General features: G+C 34.9%; 1 protein-coding gene across 8 annotated transcripts in view; it reads right to left on the bottom strand.

Annotated features, from left to right (window-relative positions):
- Positions 1–14,759, bottom strand: part of ADAMTSL3 (ADAMTS like 3) — a 553,717-nt gene that overhangs the window by 273,024 nt on the left and 265,934 nt on the right. For all 8 annotated transcript variants that reach the window (XM_074295268.1, XM_074295270.1, XM_074295266.1 and 5 more), the window contains exon 5: positions 11,644–11,689. In XM_074295268.1, the coding sequence (XP_074151369.1) occupies positions 11,644–11,689 (46 nt within the window). The remainder of the gene's footprint in view (positions 1–11,643; positions 11,690–14,759) is intronic.

The following is a 14,759-nucleotide window of genomic DNA, read 5'->3' on the forward strand; positions in this document are numbered from 1 at the left end:
ATTTCTGGATCAAAGGTCACTTTATTTGCATAATTAAAATTGTTTCTCAAAATGGATGTATTAATTCTTTTTTTTTTCTTTTCTTTTCTTTTCTTTTTTTTTTCTTTTTCTGAGGCTAGGGTTAAGTGACTTGCCCAGGGTCATACAGCTAGGAAGTGTTAAGTGTCTGAGACCAGATTTGAACTTGGGTCCTCCTGAATTCAGGGCTGGTGCTCTATCCACTGCACCACCTAGCTACCCTGGATGTATTAATTCACAGCTTCATCAACAGTGCACAAGTGAACCCATCTTTCCACAACCCTTCCAAATGCCAATTATTCTTTTCTTTGTTCATTTGCTGGGTGTCAGGTGTTATGATATTCATTTCTCCTATTATAAGTGATCTGGAGCATTCTTTATATAATTGTTAATAGGTTGTAATTCTTCTTTTGAGAATTGTTTTTTCTTTTGACCACTTGTCTATTGGAAAATGGATTTTAGTCTTATACATACACATATCCAGACCCATATAGCTGCAAATTGTCTAGATATCTTGGATACTAAACACTTTTGACTTTCTCATTTGATTCTTGGTAACCCCATGGACCATACAGTCCATGAAATTTTATTAGAAAAGAAAAGATACTGGAAAGGTTTGCTCTTTTCTTTTCCAGTGATAAGTTAACTCACCCAGCATCACAAAACTTATAAGCATCTGAAGTTGGATTTGAACTCAGGTCTTTCTATTTTAGACACAGTGGTTTATTCACTGAGCCACCTAGTCGCCTTGGTATCACTAGTTACCTTCAGAGTTCATCTTCCACATGAGACTTTTCTTTTTAACCATGGCTTTTAGTGCCCACTCCCAAGCCCTAGTAAATCCCCTTAGATTTAGTCATGTATGTGTCAGTTCCTTGACAAAAGGCAGGCTCTTAGTTGGCAAAGATGATTTTAATTTTCCCTTTGCATCCCTTGCATCTGACCTAGTAGCAGACACAAAGTACATGCTTAATAAATGTTTATTGGCTATAAGGAGCACATGGTTTTAGCTCCACATGGTTTTTCTCAGCTCCATATAGCTCCACTAACTGGGCATGTGTGTGTGTGGGGGGGGTGAAGGTGAGGGGAGAATGTCAGAGGGATGTCCACACTACATTATAGGAGTGAGCCTAATCCTAGGACAGTCTTTTTTCTAATCATAGGATTTTCTCACTCTGAGATTCACATCTCCCACTTAATTCCCAACCCTTTGAAGAAGTTAGATGTTGTGTGACATGTAATTTTATTCAAACTAACAACTGTAGCAGGCTTTTAGTGGTTTATAAACTTATCTCTGCCAGAGATTTACTTCTTTTGCTGAAAAGAGCCATGCTCTTTTTTCCTCCCTTCTGAATGTTTTAAATGGAATAGAACAGGAGAAAACTTAACTTGCATAATGGTTTATTCTTATTTCTTTAGAGAGGGCAGAAGCATGGCATCTGAATGTCATTAATAGTCTACCAAATAATACTGAGTAGTGTTCATGTGCAGTGTGTTTGGAGACTGAGGAGTAAGAGAAATGAAAAGCTACATATTCCCAGCCATTGAGGAATATACTGCCTGACACACAGTAGGCACTTAAATGTTTATTAGTTGCTTGATTGATTGAAGGAGCTTTAGAAAGAAGCAATTGTAAAGTAGAGGACTTTTGGAAAACTGAAAAATTTAAGTTGAAAGATATGAAGTATCTAATGTTTTATTTCAGCTTATTTTTTTCAAAGTATTTATGAAAACCTATGAAATGTGTGCCTTTTAAATGAAATTACTGCCAAGACAATTGTGGGGTTTTTTTAACTACCAAATTAAAAAGGTCAATCACAGATTAAAAATTCACATGCTTTTCATTTATGGAAACTTTGAGTTACACGTTTCTGCCTGAAATATTGTGCCGAGAACTGCTTTGCTCAAACTTGTTGAACCTCCTGCTATTCGATTACAAATCCAGATGAAACCAATTTCATGGTCAAATGACTCTTGTTCTTTTCATAGAAGTGACATATGAAGTTGTGCTTCATCTGTACTTGATACAAACTTCAGAGGTAGCATGGATCATATGGCAAAATGACATTTACAGACACTGTGTTTCTGTCACCTCTTGTACAAGGCTATACAAAAATAGCTAGCATCTTTCAGGGAAGTTCAAATAAGCCTTAAATATATAGAATATAAGATGAAATACACCCAATTTTCAAACTAAAGAGACTTACATAGCTTGACAAGTACTGCTGGTCTTTAAATATATTTGAGTAAAACTTATGCATTTTAATGACCAATTTCTTGACCTCTGAAAATTCCTTTTAAAAATTGTATAACACAAACTGTCAACTCTTATTGAAGACTTTTACTTCATATACTTTTAAATCACAAATAGTACCTACAGCTTTAACTTGTGGTTGCACAAACGGACCACAAAATATTTCCTGTAGAGGGAGAGGGGAAAAAGAGGATTTACATATTGCAGTTTGATTGACTGTTCTTCTAAGTATGTTAATGGAATCATAGAGGATCAGAGTATGTTAAAGCCTGAAGAGACCTTAGAATCCAGTGTTTCTCAAACTAATTTGGCCACATAAAGCTTTGAAACTTGAAATATATTGATGAAACCCATAAATATAGGTCTGAGAAGTCTTGGGGTCTGGCACAATGCCAGGATAAATGAGGTTGGAGAAGTTTTGGAGCAATATAAAGAAAATTAAGCTTATTTTCATACCAAGAAATTGTTGCGCATTATAAGCATTTTGTATAAATATATAATTTTACATTTAATGTTTCATGGGAAGATATCACTAACCCCTAAATTTTCTCAAAATCCCTATTCACACTATATTAGTGCTCCATGGAACAGTCTGGGAACCATGGCCCTAATCCAATACCATCAATCTACAGATGATGAAACTGATGGCCTGACCAGGGAAATAACTTTTTGAAGGTCACACAAAATTAAAGGAATATCAAAGTTTCATAAGATTTGGACCTGAAAGGGGCTTTGGAGATCAACTACTTTAACATCTTCACATTATAGATGAGAAAACCAAGAAGCAAAATAATAATAAGTGTCTAGAATTCAGATATCCTGAGCCTAAGTCAAATGTGTGTTTTCCATTAGGTCATGCTGATAAGATACACCCACCCACCCACAATAATGATGACTCTCTTAGCTATGTAAATTTTAAGAATAATGCCATATTCTTAAAATAAAGTCACCCAAAACCCTATATCAGTTATATCTGCTTTAGTCTAATTCTTGCTTTTCAAACTGAACAAATCCATCTGAATGGCTCTTAATCCAAGTTTTACCAGAGTTCTCCCTCCTCCTTTTTTTGCCACATCTTTTGGGTTTACAAAAGCCCCACTAACATCCATAGTATAGGGGTTTGGGTCATATATGACAAAAGTAAATGCTTTTTTACTTTTTTTTTTTAACTTTACTTTTTTTTTTTTTTTTTTTTTTTTTTTTTTACTTACTTTACTTACTTTTTACAAAAGTAAAAGTTTTCTCTGAGCTTCAATTGTGCATTACCAACTAAACTATTAAGTATTTCAAACTGGACATCCCACAGGCTTCTTAAAACCAACATATCAAAAGCAGAACTTACTATCTTTTCCCTGTTTCTTTTCTTCCAAACTTCCCTATTTCTGTCAAGAGTATGTAGGTCTACGATCAAAGTTATATTCCTTAGTCTTCCATACCCTTCATTCATATAATTATAGCCAAATCTAATTATTTCTACTTCTCCCACATTTATCATATCTATCACCTTGTTTTCACACATTTACACAATCACCAACCCAGTTCAGGCCCTAATCACCTTTAACCTAGACCAGAGAAGTCAAACCTGTTACGAACCATAGGTAGCCCACAATAGTCCCAAGTGAGACCCAAACCAGATTAAAGTGTAAATAAGGAACATTTAACAAAATAAAGATATAATAAAACATAAATAGTATTAATATGGAATAAGTAGGTGGCACAATGGATAGAATACAAGGTATGGAGTCAGGAAGACTCTTCTTTGTGAGTTCAAATCCAATTTCAAACTAGGCTATGTGACTCTGGGCAAGTCACTTTTTTGCCTCAGTTTCCTCATCTGTAAAATGAGATGGTGAAAAAAATAGCAAACTGCTCCAGGATTTTTGCCAAGAAAACCCCAAATGGGCACACTAAGAGTCAGAAATAACCAAGATGCCTGAACAACAAATATTAATTTGTGGTTGTCTAAACCTATGCATCCTTCAGGGATCCTTATGTATGAGGTCAGTTAGTGGATCCTGTTTCTATATGAATTTGCAAGAGCTTCCTAACTCATCTTCTTGATTCAAATCTTACCTCATTATAATCTGTCTTCCACACAACTGCCAAATTGATATTCCTAAAGCCCAGGCTTGAACATGTCACTCTCCTGCTCATTAAATTCCAATGGCTATCTGTTATCAGTAGGATGGAATATAAACTCCTCTGCTTGGCTATTAAACCTCTTTACAACCTCATCTGATCTATTTCTGCAAAATATAAAATACTACTATTTTTCCTGTATTCCACAGTATAATTCTACGGTCCAGTCAAATCGGCCTTCTTGCTGCTTCTCACACACAACACTCTCTAGCTCCCATTGATGTATCTTTGGTGGTCCCCCATACTTCCTCATCTCTGCTCTTAGAATCCCTTGTTTCCTTCAAAAGCTTGTCTGAGCACCTTCTACACACTTACTTTCATACATGTTGTCTCCCTCAATAGAATAAAACCTCCTTAAGTGTTGGACCTATTTCAGTCTTTGTATCACTATACTTTATTTAACATGATGTCTGGAGCAAAAAGCATCCTTAATAAATTCTTTCCAAAACTGCAACAATAGAAATACGAAGAAATAATCTCTTTATCTCCTCTGTTTTTATCCATTCTACTTTCAAATGAGTCCAAACCATCTCCATCTCATTGAGCATTCCTTTCTGTACCTCTCTGCTATCATCTTGGGCCAGGCCTTCATAACTTTTCCTTTCAACTACCACTGAGGCCCTTTGATGTGGGAGGACTCCCAATTTCCCTCTTTTATTCGTTCACATTCCCATAGTAAGCATTCTAAGTCCTGATCATTTCTAGTACCAAATTTCCAAAACTTTCCACATACTTACCAAATAAAATTCAAATCGAAGTGTATAACTTGAAGTGTGGAAGATGTGAATTTGATTCCTGTTGTGGACACAGCTATGTGAGCCTGGGCAAGCCTTACCCTCAGTCTTCTTCAATAATTCTTCATCCAGGTCATGCCTTCTAACCATAGGTATCTCCCTGAGCTCCATGGCAGACACTCTACCTCTGTACTATTCCACTTGGTGATCTTTCCTGGATTTAATGATATGTTGATAACTTTCAAATATACCTCTTTGCTGACCTCAAGTCCAACTCAAGCCCAACTGTCTGTCAGACATGTCAAACTGGATGTCTAACCAACTTATCCAAAACTGAACTCATTATTTTTCCCTTAAAACTTGTCCCCTCCTCCAAACTTCCTTATTACCAGTGAGGGCACTGTCACTTCTCTCCCCATCACATTTACAACCTAGTTGTCATCCATCTTTCACCCACCATATCCAATCTGTTTCCAAGATTAGTTGATTTTATCTCTAAAACATCTCTCAAATCCCCTTCTCTTTTCTCATACTGCAATCACAGGGATTCAGGTCCTCATCACTTCTTGCTTGGACTATTGAAGCAGTCTGCTGGTAGATCTGCCTATTTCTAACCTCTCCCCTTTCCAATCCAATCTCCATTGAGCCAAGCTGATTTTCCTAAAATATAAATGTGACCACATCATCTTCCTACTCTATCAATTCCAGTGATTCCCAATCACCTCAAAAATTGAATATAAAATTCTTTTTGGCATTCAAGCATTTCATAACCTATTCCCTCTTCCTAGCCACCATTATCTTTCACCTACTCATACCTTATTCCTCACTATCCTCTGGGCTCTAGTGGTACTGGCCCCTGACAAAACTGATAAAACACTTCATCTCTTGACTCTGGGCATTTTCTTTGGCTGTTTCATGCTTGAAATGCTATCCCTCTTTCCACTTATTGGCTTCCCTGGCTTCCTTAAAGTCATAACTAAAATCTCTTCTTAAACAAGAAGCCTTTCCCAACCTTAATTCTGGTGCCTTGTCTCTCTTAATTATCTTCCATGTACCTTGTATGTATGTAGATTTTGTATGTACGCACACACACATACATGAATACATCTCTGTGTATGTGTATTTGCTTGTTGTCTCTTCTATTACGTTGTGAGCTCCTTAAAGACGGATACTGCCTTTTGCTTTTTTTTTTTTTTTTTTTTGCATCTCTAGCATTATGCTTGGCATATAGTGGGCACTTAATAAATATTTTTTGACTGACGGATTTAACTTCTCTCAGCTTCAGGTTCCTCATCTATATGAAATGGAGATACATAACAATGGCACATACTTTACAGGTTGTTCTGATCAAATTAGATAACATACATAAATGCAAACCTTACAGGGCTATATAAATGCTAGCTATTATCATTATATACAATTTTACCCATTATGCCATAAATCCCTCTGCACCAGATTTAACAGTATTTTTAATTTGTCATTTATTTCTTATTATCCAATCCAAAAGTCATCCCTATTAAATTATGAATGAGTCTGCTGTCAAAACTATCTTCAATTTTTTATGTCTTTTCCCCCTTCATTTTTTTTATTACCCATTCCTTCTAACTTACTATAATCTAGTCTCTATCCCCACAACTCTACTGTCCTGCTTAAGTTCTAAATGACTCTGTCCTCCCCCTTAATTATACTATCCTGGTACTATACCTACTATTAACATGGATTCTTCTTTTCCTTCTCTTTCCTATAAGCTGTAACTATCATATATTCCTCAGTTCTGGAGTCTCTATTTTTTTTTTCTCCATACTCTTTCCCTCATTAAACTCATTAATTTTCTTGTCTTCAATTACTATCTCCATGACTATAGGTAAAGAATTCCAGAATTGACTTAGACATTCTCATCACTATTTACATTTAGGATATTTTTATTTTCATGACACACCAAAAACATTCCAATCAGAACTAATATTTTGTTTTCCTTTTGAAATCCAGTGCCTTTCTCTAGGCTCCCCTTTCTACAAAAAACAGTCTTTCTCCTAATCAAAACCTATTTATCTAAATCTATGCTATGCTATTCTCTATTCATTTCATCTTTATCATATCTGTAATTATTTCTGTCAAGAGTTCATTTGGAATGTTTCTCTGAGATATGTTCTTCTTTCACTCCATTTCTACTCTCACTATTTTATTCAAAGAGACTTACTTCTCAGTGTTTTGACTATAATGACCTCTTACCTGGTCTTTCCCAAAGATTCTTAATCTGATATTCTTAAATCTGTGGGATTTTTTAAAAAATACATTTTGATAGCTATATTTCAATGTAATTGGTTTACTTTGTAATACTATGTATTTGATTTCATGAATTTACTAGCATTATTTTATGAAGCGGTTCACAAGCTTTGCCAGGCTTGCCAAAGAAGTCCATGGGCACAAAAAGATTAAGATTTTCTCCGGAGTCTAGACTCCAATTAGTGACTCCTGTCTCCAATTTCATCATCGAATGGATCTTTTTAAAATAGCTTTCAACATGGCAACATGAATTTGCTCCAAAATGCCTATTATGTTTCTGTTATCTATTGATTGTATTTACTTAGCTCTTCTCTCTTCATCAAGAAGGAAAAGGTCTTTGAGAGCAGGAATTATGTCTATGTTCCTTACTGTGCTAGGCTATATAAGTACAGGATATATAATCGAGCATTGTGGATGGAATGATTGTAGATCGATTGATTGTAAGCTCACTGAAGGCAGGGACTATTCCATTTGGGGGTGTGTATGTCTGTTTCTCATCTGCCTAGTGCAGGGGTTCTCAAACTACGGCCCTTGGGCTAGATGAGGCCCGCCCGGTTATGGCAAATGGGCTGAGGGGTGGAGACAGAGTGTGAGCTTTTATTTTTACTATAGTGCGGCCCTCCAACAGTCTGAGGGACAGTGAACTGCCCCCCTATTTAAAAAGTTTGAGGACCACTGGCTATAGGTGCTCCAGAGAGGGTATTATATACCTCTGTTGTATTCCTCATCATGGTAGGCTATTTAGGTACTCAATAAATAATAAATGAATTAAATTAACTGTTGTTGGTGTAATTTGCAGAAAGAGTTCATAGTTCCAGACTTAATGTAGATAATTTTTATTGCCAATGGGCTTTCAGATATCTTAATCTGAGGGACCTTTGGGGACAGGAACTGTTCCAAACTTTTTTGATTTTATTTTCATATGCCCAGTACCTAACACAGGGCACATGATGATCTCACTTGTTTTCGACTATGTCTGTTGGGGGTGGTAGCCCCTTGATATTCCTTGTTTGATCTCCAACTTCCTTTGGGACTTGGACCTTTGATACAAGATCTGGTCAAACTAGTTTGGGCTATCTGAGCTGGCTGGGGTTTTACAGCCCCCATTCTAATCTGCTCAAATACACCAAATGCCAGCAGGAAATTCCTTTTTGGGAAGAGACTTCTGTCTGTCCCCAAAAGATAACAAGAGAATCCTTATCTTATTTACATCACTCTCAGGAACCTCCTTACATCACTGCATCTGAATGACTGTGCTCTTGTATAAAACAGAGTCCTCAAAAATCTACTCTTTGCAAAATTGGCCTTGTATCATGCAGCCATTTTGCCCACGGGCTCTCCGGTGTTTCCATTCTAATCAATAAAGAATATGTTTCTATACAGCATTAAGTATTTCATTTGCTACCGACCCCGCTCTTGGTTACTTTAGGAAAGGAAGAAGAGAGAGAAAAGGAACTGACCCATCTCGGTTTAGACCTCAGTTTACTCCTCATCAATGTCCTAATCTTCATGATCCCATTAGGGATTTCCTTGGCAAAGACTCTAGAATAGATTTCTATTTCCTTCTCCAGCTCATTTTACAGATGAGAAACTTGAGGCAAATAGTTTTGAGTGACTTGTCCAGGATCATACAGTTAGTAATTGTTTAAAGCCTGATTTGGATTCAGGTCTTCCTGCCCTCAGGTTAAACACTCTATACACTGTGCCATCTAACTGACCTACTGGGAACATAGTAAATACTTAATAGACATTTGTTGATCAATTGACAACTACTCAAAAGGAAACTAGTAGGAACTTCCTGGGACTTCCTAACAGAGGAACCTTCAGATTCTTTCATGCTGCTATATAGAGCAGCAAAAAGACTGGGTTGCTGAGGCAGATGCTGTGACTCAAAATGAGCCAGGGCAGCACCAAAAGACAGTCTTGTACTAAGTTTAATACAATTAGAAGAGGGGCTTCTAAGGACCTCAATCAGGAGGGTAACAATATGTCAGAAAAGAACTAGTTTCTGGAAGTCAAGACAATTCATTGCTCAGAATATGTTTATTTTTTTTTTTCAATAGTACCAGCAATAAAGAACAGAGTTCATCTCAGGTTGCCTGATTCTAGAGCAAAGCCTGCACTATTGCAATAGACTATTAAGTGCTAAAATTCCTAATTGATTTAAAGAGTCAGTTCATTCAGACAATTGTATGTATATTTTTGTAGTGGCAAGAAACTGAAACTGAGGTGATGCCCATCAGTTGGAGAATGGTTGAATAAATTATAGTATGTGTGAATCTTATGGGATATTATTGTTCTGTAAGAAACAATCAGCAGGATGATTTCAAAGATGCCTGGAGAAGTCTCTCCATCCATGAACTGATGCTAAGTGAAATGAGCAGAACCAGGAGATCATTGTATACAGCAACAAGATTATATGGTGATCAAGTCTGATGGATGTGGCTCTCTTCCACAATGAGATGATTCAGACCTGTTGCAATGATCTTGTGATGAAGAGAGCCATCTATATCCAGAGAGAGGAGTGTGGGAACTAAGTGTGGTTCACAACATAGTATTTTTACTCTTTTTGTTGTTGTTTGCTTACATTTTATTTTATTTCTCATTTTTTCCTGTTTTACTTGATTTTTTTAATGCAGCAAGATCATTGTTTAAATATATACACATATACTGGATTTAGCATATATTTCTACCATGTTTATCATATATTGGATTACTTGCCATCTGGGGAGGGGGTAAGGGGAGAGTAGAGAAAATTGGAACACAAAGTTTTGCAAGGGCTAATGTTGAAAAATTATCCATGAATATGTTTTAAAAAATAAAAGCTTCAATTTTAAAAAGTCAGTTCATTTGCCACCTTTCTAAGTTTTGATACTTCCTTGGCTATCATGGTTTTTCCCTCACCCTTAGTTACCTTATATTTATCGTGTATATATTTATATATTCATATTGACTACCTTTTAAAAAGTAAATTCTTAGAGGATAGAGACAAATTTTTGTTATGATATTTGCAGCCCCCAGAACAGTGTCTATTATATAGTAGATACTTAATAAATGTTTTTTGAATGATTGACTAACTGTCTGATAGAATGAATGTTCTTTTTCTTCTTTTATATCTTAGCAATCTCGAGATCTCTGGCTAAGGAAAGTGGCTTTTTTTGGTTAAGGAGATACTGAAGAAAACAGCAGATTCAGAAAGATTTCTGATAAATTATTTTCTTTGTCTTTTCTTTCAGTTCTCTTTAATCATAAAAAAAAATCATTTTATGAAATCATTTATTATTACCACTCTATTCTGTGGCCAGGCAGAGGGAAAATGTCCCAGCCCATTATAAGAAGGTAGCTCAATCCAGGATGAATTTTTTCATCTGGTTTAATTTAACCACACTTACATAGGTGTGGCTTTAGTCAAGGTTTTGTCCTGGACAGATGTGGAGATATTTCCAAATATGGAGATATTTTAAAACTTCTGAAGGATTTATGGGAAAAAAACAACAGCAATTATCAAGAAAAAAAAATGAGTGACATTGCCTATCATATATATATATATATATATATATATATATATATATATATATATATATATATATGTATATATATATATATACATATATATATATATATATATATATATATTTGGAATTTTTTTCTCCAATTCATATTATCATAACTTCAAACTCTTCTAAGCTTATTGCTCCTATAAGCAAATTCTATTTGAAAGGAAGGTATCTCCCCAACTGCAGACTAAATAGAAAGTAACTGAAGAGTTTTCATAATTATCATCTTAATCCAAGTATTGAAAGTCAAATGATCCTCTTAAATTGGTCAGTAGATTGTGTAAAGGATAGATATTCCTTTATCTTTCCTGATCTTTATTGTTTTAAAAAATTATAAAAGGAAGTCTTAAATATCTTTTTAAAATATCTAAATGTTGAACAATTTAGGACAAGTTCCTATGAGTTCTCCCCAAATGTGTAACTTCCTTGTAATTCACATGAAATATTTTGTATCCAATTTGGCAGTAAGGCATGCATTCACAAAGGGCAAATTCTAAATCTGTGGTCAATTAGGCGAACAGTCAAATTTCTTTAAATGGGTAACAAGAGAGTGAGGAAAGACTATTATGCACCATTAGCTTTTAAATACATACCACAATAATATGTCTTAAAAGTTTCATTAGAATATATATATTTTTTACATTACAAGACTTACATTATTGCTGCAGGTTTTATATCGAATATTCTGCCCTTCACAGCTCCTAGGTAGAAAAAAGAAGATTAAAAATTCTAAATAAAAGTCATGTTCATCCATAAAAAAACAAGATAATTATTTTCTGTAAAAACTATGCCTACATAGCCCAGGTCAGGCCACTTCATCTCTCTGGGCATGAGTTTCTTTATCTTTAAAATGAAACTGATAAAACTAGTTGATCTCCAAGGTCTCTTCCACTTCTAAGTCTATGACCATTCTCTTCTATCCATATATGAGACAGCTGAGTAGCACAGTGATTAGAGTGATGCTTTTGAAGTCAAGGAAGACATGAGTTCAATTCAGGACTCAGACACTAGATGTGATCCTGGACAATTCACTTAACTTCTGTTTGGCTCAGTTTCTTCAACTGTAAAATAGGGATAAAAATAGAACCTACTCTCTAAGGTTGTGAGGATCAAATGAGGAAATGTTTGTAAAATGTTTAGTATAATGTTTGGCATACAGTAGATGCTTCATAAACATTTATTGTCTACCTTAATTCCTTTCTATAATCCTGTTACCAGAACATTTCATTTCATTTTTCAAAGGTCTTAGGTTTAAATTCCAGTAGAATTGTAATGAAAAATTCCATCCACATCCAGAGAGAGAACCATAGAGTCTGAATGTGGATTAAAGCATGGTATTTTCACCTTTTGTTGTTGTTTGTTTGTTTGCTTTTCTTTCTTGTGGTTTCTTCCCTTTTAATAAGATTTTTCTTAAGCAGCATGATCAATATAGAAATATATTTAGAAGAATTGCACATATTTAACCTATATCAAATTGCTTTCTGTCTTGGAAAAAGAGGAGGAAGGGAGAAAAAATAGGAACACAAGTTTTTTCAAAGATGAATATTGAAAACTATGTATTTTCAAAAATAAAATACTATTAAAATGATTTTAAAGACTTTAGTTTTAAATACTGTTATATGATCAACAAGCATTTATTAAAAATTTACCATGTGTCAGGCAATATCTTAAGCATACAAGATACAAAGTAAAAGCAAAAAGTATACCTAATCTCAAGGAGCTTACATTCTATTAAAGGAAATAATGGATAAATTGTTATATACAAAATAAATACAGTGTGCAGAGAAGGTATCTTTTGAAATCATTAACATCTGGGGAGGTCAAAACCAGATTCAAATGAAACAATTTTATAGTATCCTGTAAAACTCAATGCTCTATTTGTCAGCTACTATATTTGTGTCCAAAAGAAACTGCTTTCCAAATAATCTTACATAAACCATAAGTTCTATGTTTGCACATGTACAATATTATTTCTTTGCAAATATTCTCTACTCATAACATAAGTAGTACACTAATTTAGCATATTTTTATCACATAAAATTAAGTACACAAAAAGATTTTTATTTCAATATTCTTATGTAGTCATTAATGATATCAATAACTATTCAATTCATAGAGTACTTTAAGGTTTATAAGTCATGTAACATGCTTTAGCTCCACTTTTGTGCCTGTTGCACATTTTTGTAAGTTAGTGCTCTTAGTAGGCCCAGTTTAATAAGTATTAAAACTAATGCTATATAAGGTTGTGATTTCCTAGGTTTACACAACTATTACATTTTTGAAGTGTACTATGTACCTGGGTATACCTGATTCTAAGTTTCTAATTTTATCTTCCCCACACTGCTGTCCCAATCCTGACAAATATTTGTGACTTCTCTGATATGATTATACCATCCATTAAGACAAATTATAGCCTTTCCCTAACTTGGTAAATGTTTTAACTTCAATTCAATTCAATAAGCATTTATTTAGTGTCTTTTACTACATTCAAGGCATCATGTAATAAGCATAAGCAAGGTCCTTTGCCATGGATTAAGACAAATCAAAAAGTCATCCCTCCAGAAGTTTCAGTCTTTTTCCTGAGTTACTTTGAGCAAAAAACTCATTACCTGGTGGTAATTTTTTGCTAATGAGCTTTTCTGATCTCAGAGCAACCAGCTGTTATTGGATCCATTCTTAAAACTCCTCCAGTCTGTATAAGACCTACCGAAACCTGATTGATATAACCTTCAAGAAGTTATTCACCATGATGGATGGAGTGGTGGAGGCAGAAGACACTATTCAGAACAAAACAAATATGAAATTTCCTTCATGGTAAAAACCAAAGATCTGAAATATTTTGTCAGTCTGGAGTATATGGGGAAAAAAGTGCTAGTTACTTAAAAGGGAGAACTTGGGAGTAGACAAGTGGAAAGGCTGTTCTTATATTCATTTTAAAAAAATAATGCGTCCTCTTCTGTCACAGTTCTGGCACAAAAATGCTGTGGAATGATCCAACCTCAAAGAGTATCTTATCTCTCTATTTCCACAGCATCTCGCTCCACCAAGGTCTTTCAAAAAGAGAATAATTCCCTTCTGTATCTCCTAAGACATTTTCCTCAGTTTTGTCTGTAATGTTTTAGAGAGGATGATCCTATAATTCTTTTGGCAAAGATTCTGAACTTTGGGCCTGTGAACTAGTCAAGGTTTCTTTTTTCTCTGTATTTTGATGTGTATTTCAATATATTTGATTTCTTTTGTAATCCTATGAATTTTATTAAATGCATTTGAAAATATCTTTATGAAAAGGAACTCTCAGTTTCATCAGACTGCCAAAGGGATCCATAACACAATATAGGATACTAAATCCTATTTCAAGGAAACTCAAGGGGTCCAAGGCCTCTCTCCGCCGCTGTGCATGGTCTAAAATATGCCACTCATTATGATGTAAACCTTGTTTAGAAGTGGATGATGTGGCCAAGCTTTTATTTCTTTCCTTCCTCTTTAGTGGGAATGAGCAATGAATGGTTGTCCTCTTTGGCTTCTCCCTGTTCTTTGACTGCTGGCCAAACACTTCTCAGAGAGTACTGTTTTCACCAGGAAAACCCAGGGTCAAGGGAAACCACGAGTCTGCTTGTTTTGGGAGGGGCTGGAACAGTTTTCTGTCTTAAATCCTATTTTATTCATTTAAAATTCTTCACAATTTCAAATAATTTTAAATATTTGTTAGTCTGGAGTATATGGAAAAATGTGTCAGTCACCTAAAAGGGAATACTTGGGGGTGGACAAGTG

This window comes from Sminthopsis crassicaudata, chromosome 2 (assembly GCF_048593235.1).
Source record: "Sminthopsis crassicaudata isolate SCR6 chromosome 2, ASM4859323v1, whole genome shotgun sequence".
NCBI lineage: Eukaryota > Metazoa > Chordata > Mammalia > Dasyuromorphia > Dasyuridae > Sminthopsis > Sminthopsis crassicaudata.